General features: G+C 37.8%; 1 protein-coding gene across 12 annotated transcripts in view; it reads right to left on the reverse strand.

Moving 5' to 3' along the window:
- Positions 1-21,833, reverse strand: part of DST (dystonin) — a 453,158-nt gene that overhangs the window by 90,329 nt on the left and 340,996 nt on the right. For 10 of the 12 annotated variants that reach the window (XM_067565502.1, XM_067565501.1, XM_067565500.1 and 7 more), the window contains 7 exons: positions 21,310-21,436; positions 18,590-18,652; positions 17,152-17,387; positions 13,293-13,422; positions 11,050-11,249; positions 8,948-9,443; positions 6,654-8,122 (listed from right to left, as the gene is read on the reverse strand). In XM_067565502.1, coding sequence (XP_067421603.1) covers positions 6,654-8,122; positions 8,948-9,443; positions 11,050-11,249; positions 13,293-13,422; positions 17,152-17,387; positions 18,590-18,652; positions 21,310-21,436 — 2,721 coding nt within the window. The remainder of the gene's footprint in view (positions 1-6,653; positions 8,123-8,947; positions 9,444-11,049; positions 11,250-13,292; positions 13,423-17,151; positions 17,388-18,589; positions 18,653-21,309; positions 21,437-21,833) is intronic. The other 2 variants (XM_067565495.1, XM_067565490.1) reach the window with 1 other exon arrangement.

The raw sequence follows: 21,833 nt of genomic DNA on the forward strand, positions 1-21,833 counted from the left end.
TGCATTCTTTAATTGTGGAGGACCCAGTTTGCTTAGAAGCACAATGAAACATTGTTAATTAATTCAAAATGTTGATACTGACAACACACAATTTAGCTAGGTAACCTGACACTTCACATACCAAATGTATAGAACATTTTTCAAACGTCCAGAAAGAACACTATTTTGCTTAATTATATAAAAACAATCCAGTGCAGCATGTTGACAGAATTAACAGAAATCTAACCTCCAATATGTTCATGAAGGATTTCTGGTGATGATATACAGTTTTTAAGAACAGTCTATGATTCAACATACAGCCCTTTAATGTCACCTTTTAAAGGGATACTGTTATGTTAAAAACTAAATCGAGTATCTTTATCTGTGTTATAAATCCAAAATTATAACAAGGATTTTATAAAAAATCAAATTTGACTTTATTTACTCTCTCTCTATTTGTTATATTTCACTCAAATTGGAAAATAGAAATAGATCAGTGTCAATTTCAGGTTTGTTTTTATTCATTTTTCACTTTCAGACTCTCACACAATTAATTGCACAGTTTTACAATGTCTGGGTTGTAAATGCTAGATGGGGAACTTTTAAGTCCAAACAAAAAAAAACCGTCTCTGTTGAAACTAAAATAAAAAAATAATGAAAATGCTTATATTAATATTAGGGTCCTGATTCCCAAAGAGTTAAACAGGCATAAAACCAGTTTAACCAGGCAGACAATCAGGTTCTACATTCAGAAAAACTTGTAAAGGCAATCCTACACTATGTGTCTAAACTACCTGACAATGTCAATTTAAGACAAATGTAAATCCAAAGAGGTTGAATAACACTCTGATTAATGAGCTTATGTACAAATTGCTTCTTCAGTAGCACTAATTTGCATACTATTATTGACTAGGGTCCTTTATTGCTTTTGATATATGGTATGAATTTTAGTGAGAGTTTTCACCATAGGTTATAAGGGCAGCATATGGCACTTGGTATTAAAACTTAACAGTGCATTATTGAATAAAAAACTATCAAAGTTTCATTAGCTAAGCAATGAACAGGAAATAAAAATATTACATAAATTTTTGTTATAGGGGCATTTTAAAATAGTTTAAGAATAAAAATGCGAGAAGATTTGTGTACATTCAACTACATACCAAAAGGTAAAAGGTGTATGAAACAAATTCTGTTTTTTTTCTTTCATGCATTTTGCCTCCTTTGATAAGTACAGCTATTTCAGAAAATAAAGTCTTCAGTGCCCATAAAATTAAACACAGCCATGATATATTAAACTATGTCAAGGTGATATTAATCTTGAGACTAAAGTCTCAGGTTTCTCTAAATAAAAAATATAACCTGAATGGTTAAGGTTAGTAAAACACTCTTCTAAGATCCCTTCAATAGTGTGTATTCTCACCTGGACCAATGACAAACAAAATCCCACTGAATTCAAAGGGAGTTGCACCTTCTTTAGAAGGGCAGGATCAGTATAGAATTTCCAAATTTCGATTTTTCAATGGAAAAAATAGCAATACGTTTTGTGAACATTTTTGTAAAAGGCTTTTTTCATTTTTGACCAGCTAAAATGAAGACCTTATTTGAATAACCTTATGCTACTATGTCCATAAGCATTAGTTCCTTTCTCATGCTGTTGTTTTTAGAAAAAGGATTGATTAATAATCAAAATGCAATTCTTTACCCTAATTTCTTTGTTTACCACATGTTGTAAAGAGAAGTAAACCTTATGAAAGGGCTCTATGATATTTTATGCAATATTTGCAAATCAGTGTATTAAAAAAGTCTCTGGATGTTAACTGTTTAGTCAAATATATGAAAACAAACCTCAAATTGTTGAGTAAACACTATTTCGCTTCAATGTAACAGTCAGAGGGCAAAGTCTATGTAATCGGCATAAACCAATTAAACTCTTAGTTCAAGCTCCTCAACAAGAATATTCAGCCAGGCTAAGATTCCTATGAAGTCAAATTAGAAACCATCCTCTAGGCACACGTGGCAGTGTGCAAATATGAAGGAAAATCTTTTAAGAGTTGCAGCTGCTATTGTTCTTGGGGTGCGGAGAGGGAAAAAACCATTCACTGATGAAAGCTGACAACAATTCTATGTATTTTGAATGAAAAGCAGGGAAAGTTTGTTAATGAAATTAATGAAGAGTTTTGGAAAGATTTCAAGGAGTATAATAATTTGACAGTTCTCTGAATGAGCTTTTTGTTTTTGTTTTTAAAATGGGACCTAGCCACAAATTCAGATCTAAATTCTAGATGTTCTGGTTGTTCCCAGATCCAGGAGGTTGGTTCCCGTTCATCTCTAAATTTTTTTTTGTTTTGTTTTTAAAGAAAACAGAAGGTAGAATCAGTATAACTAAATTGATCATGTCCACCTACTGGAATTTCCTTTTGTTTCAGATCCATGCATTGCATACGTTCTTTGAAAACAAAATCTGTGACAAAGCTGAATAAGACAAATGCCATGAAACAAAATGCCAGTCAGCTACTGTAAGAGATTAAAACAAAGTTCTCACCAGGAAGACTGAATTATTTGTTGTTGTTGTTGTTGTTGTTGTTTTTAAATCACTTTTCTCTGAATACCAACAGGGTTCTTTTTTGCCTATTTTATAACCACAGGGCCAAATTCTGCTCTCAGTAACTCTGATGTAAATCTAAAATAATTCCTGGCTTATTATGTGAAGCAGCAATTCTGATACTGCTTTCTAATAAACTGCACTAGACTTTACGCAATTGCAGCACAGAAAGCAGACCTTTCACCCAAAATGTAAACATTTCACATTAAAACTAAGGGATAAGTTACATGATTTCAAGTCAAGCCACACTTCTATTTGCTAGTGCCGATTAAAGTTGGTGGTCCCCACTTTGGACATCACATTACACATTATATCAGATACAAAAGGTATCACAAAGCTTGAAAAAGTTGGCCAAACCACAGAAGCACCTTTTGGCCCATTTTGCAAGATCCTTCCATCAGGAGTGTAAAGAGACTGTGTGAATGAGTCTATCCACCCAGAAGCAAATTTCTCTTTGACCAAAGAAGTTGAAGGTATAAAGAACAAGACTGTGGTTTTGAAGACACAGCTGTGCTTAAGAGGGGGTGAAGACATGTGAATGTGCATGAAAGTGCACCACCACTCAAAACAACAGCTGCTGGAGCCATTCTGCCTCCGGATTGCTGTGTAAGGGAGAATGGCCATATGGGAGAGTGCTGAGGACACCCAATTACATCCTCAGTTGAAATGATGCAGTTTACATACTCCACAGTGCCAACCCTGAGTATTATGGGGTGTGAAAAGGGACTGGGACATGACCATACCTTTACCCCTACCCTGCCCAGTCAGGCTTATCTAACCCTCCTCCCCTCCCACCAGACAGTGAGTTCAAGGGCACTGGACTACAAGAGGAGCAACAGCAGCAGTCAGGAGGAGCTTGCAGGAATAGACTGGAAATCTCCAGGCCCACAAGGCTTCTTCCTCTATGCACTAAGGATGCTTTCCTGCTTCCTCTTGCCCCAGAGCAAAACCAGCTGGTCCTGCCTTGAGCACCCAACCCATCAGCTTCCCATTTCCTATTCAAAATTCATATGTGTAACACCAGCAGTCTGAAGGAGCTTGCTGAAAGGGCAGGAGCTGCGGAAATCGACCCAAACTGCTGAAAACTGTATAGTTTTTGAACAAAACTTTTCAGTGTTTGGTTTTCAGACATAAAATTAAAAAAAACTGACAAAAGCAGACACCCACTTTCTGCAAAAAAAAAAATTGTTTAGTCAAGAACTCACACAAAAACCAAAAAGCTCATTCAGAGACTTGTCAAAAATTTCCAAGCAGCCCAAATCTTAATTTAGGCTGATTTTTCTTATTATTTACTATTGCCACTGGTGGTTGGTCCTGTTTCTCTCTTACCAGTGCAACTCTTCAGCTACCAAACCTCACACTCCCTGCCCATTCTTCTTATCCTCCTTTCTCCCTTCTTTATTTCCTCCCTCCTCAAATTTCCCAATCCCTAGAACCGTTCACCTCTCTTATTCCCACAATCCCCACAGCTTTTCCACAACGCTTCACTTCCACATCAATGCCAATGGGTGCCCACCCAAAACCAACTAACAAATGTAAAACTAATTGTTGTAAGTAAAACAAATATATAAGCTTATATATAAAATCTTATCTTATGTCTTTGTGTGTATCTGTGCCAGTTTATCATTCGGAGCAGATGCTTTATTTTATGGTTCTTTAATCACACTTTCGAAGCTTACAAATTCTTCAGAGCAGGGACTCTGTCTTTTTATATGTCTGTGTAGTGTGTTTGGGGTGTGGAATACTTCAGAATGAATTAGCCTGCTGGGTTTTCCTCTCAGGGAGTACAAGCACAGGCATTTAGGCTGCACTCTGAAGGTGAAGAGCAGCTTGTACCTATTGTACACCTGTGCAAAAGTAGCTATCAGGTGGTCCAAAGCTTCTAAAGTTGCTCTACAAGGATATCTGTAGAACCCTGCAAATCTGTGGATATCCACTTAATATCTGCAGATATTCGCAACCGTGGATGTGGATATCCGTGGACCATTTTTGCAGATCACAGATGGATGCAGATACAAATTTTATATCTAAAGCCCTGCAAATCTGCAGATATCCGCGGATCATTTTTGTAGATCGGATGCAGATACAAATTTTGTATCCCCACAGTGCTCTAGATACTTGCTGTTCCACAGTAGTGGTATTTAGCCCACTGGCCCAAAGGAGTAATAATGGCACAAAGCATATCAGAGTGCAAAAAACAAGACCCAGAGTACTATTTTCTACTTCCCTCATTTCTGCACTGGTCAGGCTGCCTCCACACGAGGGCCCTGCTTGTTTGAAATTATACCACAAGATGTAGACTTTTTGTGGTGAAAGAGACCTGGAGCTACATTTAAATGGTTGCCATGTTTGAAAGTAGCAGAGATATGGTAAAATGACAGATCACAAATTGTGGCCCCAATTCAATTGTGCCAGTCTAAACAATAGCAATCCCAGCATAATCATTTGCTTTTTGTTTCCAAAGTGTTTTACTAACATTGTCCAAATAGAAGCGATTTATTTCTCTTTCTAAATCGATACAGACTGGTCAGTTCACAGTTGCACACAATTTTAATCCTAACAATCTAATAGAATGTTTTCACAGTATAACTTTTATTCCATACTTTTGTATGCATTTATCCATTTTGAAAGATCAGCTTATTTTATAAAAGATAAAAGTCGTTCATTAGTAAAAGTGAAACCCTCAGACTATGCATGTGAAATTAATTCAGTTTTATATCCTGACACAGTTTCATTCAGTCCAAACAAGGAAAAAAGCACCCTCTGCTGGGAAAACTGTACAATTACTTTTCTCCAATTCTAGTCTTCTTTTTCAGAATACAACTTAGTTCATGTTATGGAGGACTGTTTTATGATAAAGTAAACTAGAGTAAGCAAGGCTAACATAAGCCATACAAACTTTGGAGTCAATACTGGATTGAATTTGAAACCATATATTGCAAAGCTAAACAGAAAACTCAGAATGTTGCTATACCATCGCTAGAAAATATATGATCTTTTTAAACACCGTTGTTTATAAACATATGATTAATCAAATGTTCTATAGCTGTTTTTCCAAAGATGCCCACTTTTTTCCAACTACTTAAGTGGTGAAATATCATTTGATGAAGTTTACTATTATTATTATTACTATTTTATTATTTTCATCACAAAGCACTTTCATCACAAAGCACTTTACAATTTATATACATGCAACATCACTAAAATGCAGCTTTTTCTGATCTGGACAACAGTCACTAATCAGTAGAACTATAAACAGCAGTGGAGAAGGGGATTTTGGATCATGACTCTAAGGCAAACACCCTAATTTTATGAGATTTTAATGACATTTCCTTTAATTTACACAAGATTCCAACTTAGTGCTGGCTAGCCTGGTGGATGTAGTTTCCAGATAAACAAGGAAAGAGCAGGGGTTATTGGTGGAGCCTTGCTGGAGGGGGGGAGGGTCAGTTGGAGTGAAAGGCTGGAATTGGGGACAGAATATCAGAATAGAAGAAGGACGAAACAAGGGCCTTGATCCTGCAAACACTTCATGCATGTGCTTAACTGTACTACCAACACTAGACGCATTGAAGTGACTGGGAATACTCATGACAGTTAAGCTAAGCACATGCATAATTGCAGGACTGAAGGGAACTGCAGCCACGAGGAGGGAGAAGGTTCATGTGGTGTATGGGAAAGTTTAATGAAGCACCAACCTGGAGATTGTGTATAAAGCCTCTTAGAGAGGTGAGTAGAAAGGTTTAATGTCTAGGGAAATAGGGGCAGTGAGGATCACCGGAGCCTGCAGAAAGATGGATCAGGAAACGGGAGTTAAAGTGCAGGAATGGTAGGCTGAGCTGCAGGGGCATGAATTCATCAAGGTGTGGCAAAGAGGAAAGGCAGGGCCTGAGAGAGGACAGAAACAGCAGCTGTCGTAGTGATAGGACTGACATGGAGCAGGAGCATTTCTCCTTCAAGCTTCACTCTTAAGACAACCCCTGTCACAACACTGAGTGAAGGATACATCACGTTCTACTCAGAAATCATTTTGTAGTACAGTATTCTAATAATACAAAAGGGTCCCTCCTACCTTGAATATATTCAGCTGTTGATTTATAGTGTCTGTTTCCATTCCAACAGGACCTTGAGACTCTTCATGTTCTTCAGCTCCCCCAAGCAGATTGGAAAATTCTTTTAACTTACTATAAAACTCTTCAATACGGCTAATAATTCCTTCCACTTGTTCCTCTCTGGCTTTTGCTCTGTCCAGTAACTTGTTGCATTGTTTACTTAAAGCCTCTAAGTCTCTTTTTATACCAACTAGATCAGGAGAAGCTTCAGTGGCTAACATCATTTTACAGGTTTTATTGGCATTTTTATTACTTGTTATAAGATCTTCCAGTTTTTTAAGGAAATTTTTTATATCCTCTCTTTGTGACCGCAGTGTGTCTAGATCTCTTCCTGCTGGAGCCATGCTGTCAAGCTCATCATCAAACTCTGCAAACTGAGAAAACATCTCTCTGATGTTGTTTTGGAAATGACCAATTCCCTGAAGTTTAGTTTCTAAGAATGAACACTTGTCTTTAACCTGCTGGCTGACTGTAGTATATTCTTGCTCTAAAGAATCAGCTTGCAACAAGAGGTCAGAAACACCTGCTGAATTGGAAGCTTCTACCACCAGCTCTTGGGCAAGTTTTTTTGCTGCATCCACATGGGGCTTTAAAGTCTGAAGTGCTTTCTGCTGGCTCTGCAACATTGTCAAGTGTTTATTACTGCAAGCCTGGGGTCCAAGAGCATCATGAGCTTGCAGCTGCTCTTTGGCACTTTTAAGTTGCCTTTTGGTTTCCCTGGATGATTCCTGAAATGCTTTTAGACTATGTGCCATGTTATCCAAGGACTCCCTCTTACTATGCAATTGTTCTGTGACCATATCCACTTTCTTGTTCAATACCACTTTCTCATCTATAATGCTTTCTTTATCTGTTTGACTGGCATTGAGCAAACTGTCAGCTGCATTATTTAATAATTCCACCATGCCGTGGTGTTTGTCCAAGTCCTTTTGCCAGGCCTTCACCTGAGCAATAGAATTCTCTATTTCGACAGGATCTATGACAATCTTTACTTCAGACAGGTTGTTTTGGCACTTCTCTATCCAGGGCTGCAGGTTTTCTACATGCTCTTTGTACTTCAGGGCTTTCTCCAGACAATCATTTAACTTATCTTGCCTTTCTCTTACTTGCTTATTCATTTTGTCCCAATTACTTTTGAGCATGCAAAGCTGAGACTGCAACTCTGCCCTGTCAGCTCCTTGAGTCTTCTGTAAGAGACTTTCACCTTCTGCAACAATTTTTTCATAGGAACTAATCTGGTCTGACAAGGTCTGCTTAAAATCTTTCTGCTCTCTAATTAATGGCTGCAGGGAATCAAGCTTGGCCGATATAGGGTGAGCCTGGTTCAGTTCTTCTTTCTTTTTGTCCAGCCAGGTCTGAAAGTCCTTAGACATTTGTTGGAACTGATGAGAAGTAGCATATGCTGACAGAAGTTGCTGAACATGATTATCTGGAAGAGACATAATAATATACAGCATCATTTTTACAGCTAGCTGCTGACCAAAACTGTGATGAATAATTTCTAACCAAAGGAAAATATTTTTGTTCCAAGGAATATATATTTATAATAGTTTGCCCCATTAATTCTATTGGTTAACATGGAGAATCATATACCAGACAAAGTAGCGCATAGGATAATAAAATGTCTCATTATCAGAAATAAGCTCAAGAGGAGTGGATTTCAGTGGGGATTTGAGGCCACCAAGATGGAGGGAGTTCTGTAGAACCAATCATGTCAACCAAGCCCCCTACCAAGGGGTAGCCAAGCTTAAGGAGTTCATCAAAATGCAGCAAGACATCTGAGCCCCTCTGATTATCATGATACGTAGAGCTTAAGACCATTAGATAATCTAGTTGGACCGCCGGTATATCACAGGCCATTACATATCATCCTGTAGTCCCTGAATTGACTTACATTTAACTAAAGCATAACTCGTGCTTGGCTAATGTTCTGAATGCATGCAGAATCTACCATCAATCCAAATTGGGGGAGCTGGGTTTGCAGGCAGAGATTGAAAAAAATACCACTATTGGTTCCCCTGCACCTCGGTTTGGCCCCATGAAGACCCAAAATATTGTTTTAGCTTCTTATAGACTCAGGGACTAGATACAAAGTTTGCATCCAAAACATGGGCTAGCTTGTTGTATTTAGGAGTATGGGTCAGGCTCATTTTGGTAAACACAAAATATTTTTAAAATGACTAGAGAACTTTAATCATTAATGCTTTGCTTTATTTCTACATTACCTTTTTTCTCTCTCCTTTTTAATACTAACCTGCTTTCTGCTCAAGATCTGTAAATGGTTTTAAGATGCCTTCCAATTGCCTAGTAAGTTCAGCTTTCAAGTACTCTTCTCCAACCAGCACTGACAGCTCCTCACAAAGGGCCTGAGCCACTTTGATATTTTTCATTTCCTGTTCTATTTCCTGTTTCAGTTCTCTAGCCATTTCCAACTGCTGTTTCATATCTTTGGGGTGTGTACTCACAGCCAGGGTGCTGCTCAGTTTATTATCCAACGCACTTAGCTTATCAGACAGGCTTCTGAGAAGGCTTTGATACTCTTTGCTTTTGACAATGGCTTGGTCGATTTGACCACATCTGTCACTCAGTTGTCCTGTTAGGCTCTCCCATTTTTGTGCCACAGCTGCCAGTTGTCTTTTCACAATTTCATGTGAGGGAGGATGTTCACCTGGTCTCTTCAATATCCCCTGACCAGCTGTGGTTAACTGTTCATACTGATGCTTTCTGGTATCAAACTCCTTAAGCAGAATCTAAGAAGAGAGTACATAAAGATTCATTAACTTCAGAAAATTTTAAGTAAAATCCTTTCAAACTGAACTAAATGTGTTTTCATTAACAGCAGCTATTCTGCATTATGAAGCCACCAGTCTCCCAATTTAAAAAGCAAGTGAATTAACTTCAACTAAAACACACCATGAAAGTGTTTTTTTACAAGTATTACATCAAGGGAAGCCAATTCTGCTGCTACGGAGAGGAAATTTTCAGGGAGTTATAGAAAAAATAAGGTACATTTTCATATTGTACCTCATTACCAAATGGGAATTCAATCAGCAGATACAAACACTAAATTCTGTTAATATTATAGTAATTAAGGAACTGTACTGAGTAAAATAATCAGCATTTTGTTTCAAATAATGTTTTCTTTCCCAGGCGGGTTTGAAATTTGTCCTGGGAGCTAACATCAAAGGAGGTGTATAGTGACATAATATTGGAATATAGTATTTTAGCACATAGAACATTTGGATTGATTCACTGAAGTACTGAATGTATACTGTAAGATTTATTAAAGTTTATATCTGTGGCTCTCAGTATAATTTTTTTTTGACAATAAGTCACAATGCTTAGAGAAGAAGGGACATCTATGACAGTTTCATTTTATAGAATATTGTAAACCTTTCCTTTTAAAGGCATATCAGGCTCAACTTTTAATGAGTGGTACATGATACCTGATAGTCTCATGCTGGCTGTCTAGATTTTTAATTTTATTTATTTATTTTTTTTGTTTACAGACTGACTAATTTTAAGTCATTTTAATAAAGGTATTACAACAAAGTTCGTTTTTAAACTCTCTTCTAATCACTCTGATAATTTTCATGGAAATGTCAGTTTCAATCATATTTTGTGCAAAATAGGATTATAACATCTCCTCACAGTTTAGATTAACTGGCAGGAACAGAAATGTTTAGAATCAAAATTCCTAGCTTCTGCTACTTTGTCAGATTTAACTTGGATTTCTTTTTCCTGATACATTAATTCACATTTCACTCTATTTCTGTAATTAAAACAGTCAGGATTTTCCCTATACGTTCTCTTCCTTCTTTGTTTCACAGTCTGTAACCTACAACTTCCTTTTCTCAGTCCTGCGTTTTACTTGTTTTCACATTTTTATTAGCTACTGGCTAATAAATAAGGGACAAAACCTCAAAAGACAACTTTCTAGACAGTATCCATTTTGTAAGAGAACTGGTCATAAAAGGTTATTAGCTACTTACACACTCAAGCTACTTACACACACTTACAGACCATTTCAGCAGTGTATGGACAAACCACAGCATGGTCAAAACAGAAACATTTATTTGAGGCTTGGTATTATCAAGTATCTCCCTAGGGATAAGTTCTGAACATTTTTTAGGTCTTTTGATCTCTCTTTGGTCTCTTGGCTTTTTTGTGTGTGTTTTTCTTTTGTGTATGTGTGCACGCGAATACTGTAGCCATCATACGCATGAACTAAATTAGTTCATTGTAGCAAACTTCTGCTACCTGTGCTGTACATGAAGCTCAAATGAAGAGTACCTTAGCCAAGGGATAAGAAAACATTATTCATTTAAATAACATATATTAGCAATCAATGCTCACCTGGACCTGCTGCTTCTGTGTATTTAGCATATTTGGGTCAATTGATAGTGGTCCGAGCACATTGACCATTAGCTCTTTCTCTATAAGCCACTGCTTTAACTGAGCTTCTGTCAACTGGAACTGGGTCAGGTAATTTGAGGACTCTTCCAGATTTTGTCGTCTGTCAGCCGTAATCTGATTGAGTTCTTTCCATTTGGAATCTATCATAAAATAATGATCATTTTAATAACATATTGCATGTATGTTCTAGCAGATGGGCTGTAAGACATAAGATTGTATACAAAATATATACACAGTTCTTTCTAAGAACACTACCATGTTTTTTTGGACATTAACACCAGATGCCTGGGTGCAATAACTCCTCATATACAATATATTTGCACTCTCCTTTGATTAGGCTCACAGTATACACCTGAATACAAGCCCTCTGATTAATTTAGTTATTGTGGGGAATTTTCAGCACAGTAAATATATAACAAATGATATACACCATCCCATCAAATAAATCCAAGAGATCAAATTTAGACTTACATTAACATTTTCAAAAGCACCTACGTGACCTAGGAGTCTACGTCCATTTTCAACGTGTTAGTCATCTAGGAAGTGTTTCTCAGACTTTTGGATACCAGGGACTGGCTTGCTGCCATTTGCTGCCTTCCTAAACCGTGTCAGGGAGATCTCAAGGACCGGTGCCGGTCCATGTACCAGTGGTTGAGAAACACTGACCTAGAAACCTATGTCCCATTGAAAGTCAATGAGATTTAAGTGCCAAAGTCACTTCTGAAAATGGGACTTGGGTTCCTCAGTCCTTTAAGCACTTTTGAAAATGTTACCCGGGGACTTTCTTCTTAGACAGAGAGAAGAGCTAGCTAGATAAGACAGATGGACATAAATGCTCCTTCGAACTTCTTATTACTAACTTCTGAATTACACTGCAATTCAAGTTAATCTATATGTCTGCAGGGAAGCATTATCATAGTAATGTTCACTAGTGGAGCTGGTGTTCTATCAGGCACAAGTAAGACCTATGGCTAACATAAACTAAGGTATAAGAAAGTTATAAAAATGCCTCTAAAGTTAATGAGAGAGTGAGAACTCAAAATAAGTAGCTTGAGCCTCAGTTTATTGCTATTCCTGTTCAGTTCTGTGATACATTAACTGTGCACCATAATTTCTCTATGCCTGCCCTCTCTCCGCTCCTATAAGCAATTCCTATCCTTCTCCACCTTTTGTTTGTCTATCCCCTTTTGTGTAGCTCTTATGTTCTATCTTTCACCTCCATCTGTGACGCTCTGATTCTTTCTATGCTTCCTCATTTGGCACTAATATTTTGTTTCCTCCTCATGTTCTTTGGATTCTTCTTATGCTTTTTGTGTAGTCGCTCAAATCTACCTTGTATTTCTCCTCTTTCATGTCGTTTGCCAATTTGTGATGCCTTTGCTCCATTTTCCTACTGTACCACTTCTCTTTCAGCTGTGCTTGTGCTGCTCTAATTCTCTTTCAAATCCTTGGACCTCTTCTGAGCTCCTTCATAATTTTCCCCATCTAACTTTTTTTACCACCTATGAAATAACTACTGATGTTGTTACAGAAATGTATATTAAAATCGATTAGTAACTGCAAACTAACTTTTATTATAAAATATGACAAATGTAGGTGGCAATTTTTTTGAAAAATGTGAAAATTACATAATAGATAACTTCAGTATCTTTTATCCAAAAACGGAAATTTCCATTTTGGGGGGCAAACTTTAAGAAGTCAGTTTTGGAAAATGTCAAGACGCCACTAAAAACTATCCATGACAAAAGCCCATTAGGGCATGGAAAAACACCATGAAGGAAAGCATTAAAAAACAGCCCCAAGTGCTTTTTGTATTATACTAATGCTCTATAAATTGATTTGTCTTAGTTAGTTTTCTTCATATACTTACTTACTTAGGTACCAGTATATGCATCAACAACTGACCTTCAAGCTTAGCCTCACACCGTTCGAAATGGATAAATTATAAAGCCTCTGAAAACAGGGGGTCAAATTCTGCACTCTGTTGCACCAGTACAAATCCAGAGTAAATTCACTGACTTCAGACTCTAGATTTACACTGTTGTACAGAAAATGGAATTTTGTCAAGGGTTTAAGAGAAAAAAATGCAAGATAATTCAAAGTTCTAGTGACTGATGGTATGATGAAATGACTCAAAATGCAGCAATTTCAAAATCAGTCTGAGCCCTAGTACATTGCAGTACCTATTTTATCCAACATCTGTTTCCATTTGGGTGCATCAGGAAAATCTGGATTCTTCTCCAATAGCTCTGTCACTTTGTCCTTCAGCTCCTGTACTTTATTCTCACTTTGCTTCAATTCTGTTTCAAATAGCTACAAAAAAGTAAAACAACAAACTTACGTAAACAGAAAACCAAAAATATTGCACAAATCTTTTTAATTCCATAATGTGATGATGACAAACACAAAAATCCTCATAATAATACCTAGCACTTACATAGGGCTTTTCAAGTCTCAAAGAACTTTGTAAAGGTTGGTAATGTATATGGCAACAGCCAGACCATCTTATTAAAAAAAAGAAGTGGCCTGCTAATAATAATAATATGTATTATAATAATAATGTGGTAGAGGACTCTGGAATGAGGAAAACTCATATAAAGTAGGTCCTCAAAGTCCCATGATACAAACTTCCTAACCTGAACAAGTCCCACTCCCCCACTGAGACTGAAAACCCCACAGGAGCTCCTACAGATGACAAATTGAATAATCCCTATACTTAGCACCAAGAGGGGAGAAGGGTTCTAATATGAATATTCTATAATAGGTAAATTATTGCATTATAATTAAAAATACTGTTTATCTAGAGAAACATATAAAATGAAAGAATCTACATTAACGTAAGTTGGATCTGACAATCAGGATCCAGACATGCCCCTGGGAAATGAATGGGTCTGACCCCCCAAAATAAGCAATTGATTATATATCAATATACATATATTAAGTAAGGTCTTTTATGAAAGCTTGTAATGAAAGCTTGTAAAGCTTGATGGTCAATATGAGATGTATACAGACTATGATAATTAAACTATACATTCGTATATATAGACTACTGTGCTTTTGATCTATACTATAATTTCCATGCACAGCTCACAGCAGGGAAGGGCTTGTCCTAGGCTACTTATTTACATGAAACTAACTTCAAATATCCATCTGTTTTCCAGCCAGGCAAAGACAATGATGGGCCATTAGAGTTAATGGGAAAACATTCAACTTAAAATTGAAAAGAAAAACCCAGTTTTGGAAAACACAGAGGAGGGAATTTCCCCCACCACAGTCTGTGAGAAAAATAAAACCCCTGCAAATCCTTAAAAGAGAAAGGGTGTGAAGTGAAGGACATCCAAAAACAGAGGGGCAGCCTCTAAGTGGGAAGCTGTCCATGAAATGCTGAATCTTTTCTATGACAGGACAGGCTGGGAAGCTGTCCTGCAGTGTTGCCAACCCTCACCATTGGAAATCCTGAGTCAGACCCCCCCAACATCATGAGATTGGCTTACAAATTATGAGGACTTTTAAAAAATGAAATGTTGGTCTCTTTATTTACCTTCCAGTTTCTGAGCCTTTAAGATGCTCTCAATGTCACCCATCAGGTGGACAGAGGTAGCCCCGGCTACCCAGACTCACAGAGACCCTAAGAGGAGGGGCTCCCACTGTCATCCCTGGGTGGCTGTGGCTCCCGCTATCAGTGAGCTCCGGGGAGCTGAGGCTTCTGCTGTCAGCCCATGGATGAGTGACAGACGGAGCTGTCAGTCTCCTGGGCTGACAGTGAGTTCTAAGTAAAATTATTAAACCCGACTCATGATCTCAGGATAGAACTCTCCAAGGTCAGGATTTTCAGACTCGGCTGAAAAGAAAAATCCTGACCTTGGAGAGTTCTATCCCAAGATCATGAGTCAGGCTTAATTTTACTTAGAAATCGCGTATCTCGTGATTAATTTACGAGAGCTGGCATGTGTGCAATAGGTAACCTATATCAGAAAAGGGAATTTAACTAATACAGAAGTGTAAAGACTGAAGTTGCATCTTTTATGTTTATTTTCTGTGTAAATTGTGTGCATTCATTTTTTTTAAAAAACCATTTCATCTTTGATGCTGTGATTTCTCTATTAAATAAACTTTTTGTTTATTTTTATCCCATGCAGGTATCTAGTGTGCAAACTGTGTGATGCGTGTGTCCCAAAATGAACTGATAACTGGGGGCTGTTTTCAGCCAAAAAGGGAAAAGTCTGAATGTCTGATAGAGAAGAATTTGGGGAGACTCAGGACCAGAAGCGCTGTTGGGACCACTCTGCAAGGAATAACTAGGCTGGAGGAAGCCAAGGTGAGACCCTTATGCTTGTAGGCTGACTACTGGTATCAGGGCTTTGAGCCAGAGCAGCACAACATTAAAGCACCCAAAGTTACAAGGCAGGCAGTGACAGATCCTCTTACTGGTCTGGGTGATCCCCAGACTGGGTCTAAAACTAGAAGTAGCCAGAGTAAAGTTAAAGCCTATTTCCTGACTTTTGCATTCTTAACATTACATTAGCATAATTTTTACATTTAATTTCCACCCATCTTTGAAGAAATAAAAAGACAAAAGAAAACTCCCTGATTTTATTACTACCAGGCAAAGTCAGCAAAGACAACCTGAGGACTGTCTATCTTTAGTAAATTGTGTAATTAGGGCCCAGCTAAAGCACAGTGAAGCCAATGGCAAGACCCCAGGCAGGCTAAACACACGTACGACTATAAGTATATATGAGTTATATTTTTAGGGCTGAATTCCAGTCAAGTCTGAGGAAATTCTGGTCAGCAGGTGTAAAATTACGAACTTTTAACGTTGACCAACTAATTCTGAAAAAATATACAAGTTGGGTCAAATTCTGCTCTACCAGTGTAACCTCAATAAGATACTGGATATTCACAGTCATAAGTGAGGGAAGGATTTTCCTTTTTAGTAGCTGTACACAGATACAGAATGCATTTCCCTTTAGTGTGCACCCATACAAAATGTGTGTGCTCTTATCCTACCTATCATTGCTAGAAAGGAGATGGGGAACACCTGTATCCAATGCTGAGGAGTGCTGGGAGCCTACTGCTGCTTTAGTGATTCTCTTATAACAGTGGTTCTCAATCAGGGGTATGCGTACCCTTGGGGGTACGCAAAGGTCTTCCAGCAGGAACATCAACTTATATAGATATTTGCCTAGTTGTACAACAGGCTACATAAAAAACACTAGCAAAGTCAGTACAAACTAAAATTTCATACAATTACTTGTTTACACTGCTCTATACTATGTAAGTAATGTAAGTACAATATTTATATTCCAATTGATTTATTTTATAATTATATGATAAAAATGAGAAAGCAAGCAATTTTTCAGCAATAGTGTGCTGTGACACTTTTGTATTTTTAGGTCTGATTTTGTAAGCAAGTATGTTTTAGGTGAGGTGAAACTGGGGGGTACGCAAGACAAATCAGACTCCTGAAAGGGGTACAGCAGTCTGGAAAGGTTGAGAGCCACTGTCTTATAATAATTTTAGTGTGGGAATCTTGGATGGCTATATAACTTAACAAGTATGACATGGCAGCTGAGAGAAAACAGCTGCCTTGGTGAAGAGTAAGCCTCTGCAGCTCCACAGTCTGGGAGATCAGTGGAGCTATAGTGAACTAGCAGTTGCAGAAACAGCTTTCTGTTAGATACAGCCCTTCAAGCCTCATGTATGAGCAAATAAACTCAGAATCATCATGGGTATTGAAGGGATGTTGCATGATCAGTTCACCTTCATCTATTTAAATTGGCAGTCAAAATTATTCTGACATGGACAATTCTTCTTTGTTGTAGCTCTCCTTTTATCTTAGATATACATTTTGCCAGATTTGCTCTCGTGGTCTGGCATATCTGCAGGACTTGATTACAAATCTCTACAGATAGTGCTAATATAGGGCTGTATTGTGGCATCAGTTATTCAGCAGAACTCCCCCACTAATTTCAACAGGGAATTCTGTTTAAAATTTCATATGGTCCTAAACTGAAAGTTTTCTTCATATACACGGAGTACCTTATGTTGTTCTACTTGTGCTCTAACAGCTTCACTATCAGTAGTGGCTGCTTCCCAGCTTGCAGCAACCTGATCCATTGTCTGTAGCCACTGCATCACTGAGTTTGATTCTTCTTGAACATTTTGCATCTTTGAAAGCATGCTTTCCAGTTCTGAAACCTTTTCCTTCAGTAAAATTCCCAAATCTTCATAACTGTGATTTACATCTGACATAGCCTGTTGAACAGCTGTCAGTTCTGTGGGAGGAAGAGAGGAAATCTATGTTATAAAATATAGGCCTGTTGAAGGAGTTCAGTACACGACTTCAGAAACGTCTAAAGTTACAATATCTAAGCCATGGAAGAAGAATCTATGTAATACAATGAGACAATTGAATATGTTATGGTCACTTGTAGTTTAAACTTAACATGGCAACACTGCAAGTTATAAATGACCTCATTTTAGTACACACTCTGTAAGAGCCTCTGAAATGCCAAATTCTGTTTTAATGTTTCAAACAACTATAAAGTTGTACATATGTTTGGACATAGTTCAATTATTAATAAAATACCTTTAACATTATTGTAATTACATTTTATTTTTGAATAAGTAAAATATTTAGACAAAAATAGCTTTTTTCTATACCTAAATTAAGGTGTCTACCACAATTTTAAATATTAAGGGACAAATTCTGACTTGAAACTCACAAGTACATGAACATCATAAATGTAGCAGAGCAAACGCATCTGAAAAGCATTGGTTCCAAATTCTGATCATACACAAACACCACAATGCAAGTGTTGTGTTACTAAGGGAGCTCAGCAGCCAAAATGAGTAGATTGTCGTTTGGGAAGAGTGGACGCAGTAGACTAAAACAGAGTATGGGTCTATCCAGGCTCACATACAAAGTGAGCACTTAAGTATTGTACACAGATCCAAATCAAATAATTAATTCCTGAGATGGAGTACATCACACATACTGGTACAAGTACATGCTGTGTGGATGTGGATGTTAAGCAACTTCTGAAACCAAGCCTCTATTTATGCATACACACATTTGGCATGATTCTTCCAAACATTGCATCTTATGTTAAAGTAGCAACTGTTATATATATTTACACAACTTTTCTGGAGATATGCATATTTCACAATAGGCACAAGAATTTGGCCCACCATCTTCAAATGAAATATCCAAAATAGTTATTGATAATACTGTTTTGCAAAAATAAATCTGCTTCATCATCATAGTTCTGGTTTAATTTATTTGCCTTTATGGATTATATTGTAATTTTTTTGTTACTGAAGAACCCTAATCTTCTAGAGTGTTCCATGCCAATGACTAAATACATGTTCAGAATTTATATTTGACATTTTTATATTTTGACATATTTATATTTAACATTAGTGCACGATCATGTGTCTTTGTCGCATATGAGAATTTTATTTAGTAATTATTCACCTTTATTTGTCAGGAAACCCTGAGTACCTGAAGCTGCTCCTTCACCATTTAATACCATTCTACCTATTGGTGAGAGAGAGAAAATTATCAATGCAGTACTCATAGGAGTTGCAATTTCAGTTCTCCAACCTCTAGGAGTATTTGAGGCCTTTTCACACCAAAATCTCAAAACTGCAATTCTTTACAAAATATAAGTTTCAGATATGAAACACAGTTCTCATTATCATATTAAAACAACATGGAAAGAGACACAGGCATTTTACACTTGGGATACATATATTTGATTTGATTTGTTCCATATCTATTATACTGGTCCGCACCACCTCTTCCTGTGGACTGTGTCCTGCAAGCACAATTGAACCCTACATGTCATCACATTGAAATCAAAGAGACTATTTCTGAGGGCCAGATTCTGATACCTATACCCCCACTGAGTATTAACTTACTCTGCATGCACTCCTTTTGACTTCAGTGGGACAAATCACTCAGAACCAGGCTCTCAGTAAGATACTACTGATTTTGAACAAGTTTTGTACAACCCGTACCACTATCAGGCCCAGAGTATGGAGCCTTTACTCCCACTGATGAGCAGCTACTCTCAAAGGTAGTCTGACTGATTTCAGTGGGACTTTCTCTGTAAGCTGTTTCAAGAGGTTTGGGAACCACCTTGGGTTTGTGGAAAGCAGGCAAACCACAAAGTAGAAATGTAGAGGGGAGGAGAGTCACCTCCAGTATTTACTATGTGTATATGGAGTACTCCCAAATGACCGATTAATGGAGCAGAATTAATGGTTGCCTTGGAGAAGGCTGTGCATTCATCCCTGACCACCAGCTGGAAAGTGAGTATCACAACAGTGGCAGCTGGGGAATAGTGAGATAAAATAAATCAGAGTGGAAAACTGGTTGCCCATGTAACATAATGCTGGGATCTGTCTATGGTTGGTTGTCTCGAGGATTCTTACTAGTACAAACAGAAAATCAAATACCTGCATTCTTCACACAGAAAGCCATATTCATCAAGAAAAACACTGAGTTGAGAAATTTGTGTGCTGAGCAAATTACAAGTGACCACCATTTTTTGGTAACAATACTGCTTCACCTCTTATCTGAATTGCAAGAACTGAAGATATTTAACTACTGCACTTCTGCCCATTCTGGGCTCAACTCTGCTCCTAGTGCCAACTTTCCCACCAAATCACGGGGAGCAGAAGCAGGCCATGTATTCACACTCCCCAAAATAAAACATACAAGAAAACAAGTATTTGACCATCTCCCTATACTCCCCTCCTGCCACTCAACCCCAGAGAATATGAAGCACTTCTCATCAAGGGAATTCTTGCATTCACAGTTATTTATAACTATTCTGCAGCATTGCACTTGCCTGGTGAGGGCAGACACTCCATTCTAGAGGAATACAGTGGCTGTTATTTGCTGTCCATTTATTTATTTCGATGTATAGGAAAAGAGAAAAAAAAGAAGTCTCCTATCCCAGGATCTAGGTACCCGTCACAGTTTATTTAAAAACCAAACCAGAATAAAACCAGAAGCAACTACCGTCATTTTCAGCAAAAGAGAAGAAATAAATGCCCCACTCTTGCCAAACATTCCCCCTCAAGCAATACACCTTCTCCCACTAGCCTCTCTAAAAAGATATGTTTTGAAGGTTGACAAGTCAGAGCCACTTTGGACCATAGCCAGGAGCACATTCAGAAGGCCAGGGCCCTTGGCTGAGAATGCCTTTATTGCCATTACGACACCCTATGTGTATTCTGCCCAGGTTGTTTAAATTCTGTTCAGCAAAATTTACCAGTATCTGAAAAAATTCAGCATTGAAGCACTTAAATACTACTGTGATGGGTACTACTTGAAACTCTGAAATACAAAGATTTTACTCTCTTCAAAATAAGATTAAAAAGAAACGCTGATGCTGCAATCTGGGAGGATAGGGTGGCTCAGGAGAGTGATAATAGAATAGGGAGTCCTTTCTCCTCCATATTGCTGGTTCAGCTCCAACTCCTGTCCATATTTATTGAAAACTACTATTATTTGTTCCTGTTAAGTGCCCTACTGCATGTAAAATAAGTGTGCTAGTCTCAGTTCACTTTTTAAACGGGACAAGCATCCTCATCACATAACCATGACAAAGGCCATGATCCTGCAAAATCTCAAGCACTTGCTTAACTTTACATATATGATCAATCTCACTGATGTCAACAGTACTCATGGAGCAAAATTATTCATGTGACAAAGTGTCTGTAGATTAGGGTCTAAATTAGCACGGCTTTGCAGACTCAGAGGAGATGTCAAGCACTGAATGGGCATGCAGACTAAACTACCCTTTTACCTCCAAAAGTGTCTAATCGAAGACACAGGCTTATTGGTGGGATGCAGAAGCTTGTACTTCCACTACTCATTTTGTACTTGTTCTGTGAATACACAAAGGGCTTTTGGGCCTGATTCTTATTTACACAAAGGCCCTTTTACATCACTCTGGCAATGTAAAGGAGTCTTAAAGTAAATGTAAATTCCCAGAGCCTTTGTGTAAATGACAGCAAAGCCAAATAGTGTTAGGGATAATCAATCTGGTTGACTGATTTTTCACAAGCACTAAGTTTACTAAGCAAACCCAACGACTTCACATTTATTCAGCAGGCAAAACATTTTAGTTTTAAATTGAACGTTTACAGTAAATAGGGTTAGCTGATCATACAAATACATACCTGATTTGGCAGCTGCCCTTGATTTAGCCGGGGAAGTCACAGCACTGATTAGGTTACATAATGATGTTCCTCTGCTATTCGTTTTCTGAATTTCTGGTGCTTTTAAAGTCCATTCATCTTCTAATTTCTGAGTAACCAAAATGTAATATTTTCAGTTTGTTCACTACCTTTTTCAAAGGAGCAAAATAAATCTGACATGCTTAGCACAGAGAAAGGGATGCACAAGGCCTCTAGGGAAAATACTGGATTCTCAGCTTGTGCAATGGATGAAAAAATCCAAAGAATGGTATTACTGGCAGTGTCAGTGAGACTGCAGGCTCCACTGTTCTGACTGCTACATGTTTTAGTGGAGTAAAAGGGGGAAGTGGCGTAAAAGCAGTTTAAAATCTAAGGGGGAGTGGATGCGACCATGGAAAAGACGGACACTTGATTGCCTGCCAATTAAAAGAGACCCTCCCCACACCCCCAACTGATTAAATAAATAAATATGACACTGCACAAGATTAGAAACAAAGTGTAAATCT

This window comes from Emydura macquarii, unplaced genomic scaffold, assembly GCF_026122565.2.
Source record: "Emydura macquarii macquarii isolate MOO-44397 ecotype Brisbane River unplaced genomic scaffold, CSIRO-AGI_Emac_v2 contig_2680, whole genome shotgun sequence".
Lineage (NCBI taxonomy): Eukaryota > Metazoa > Chordata > Testudines > Chelidae > Emydura > Emydura macquarii.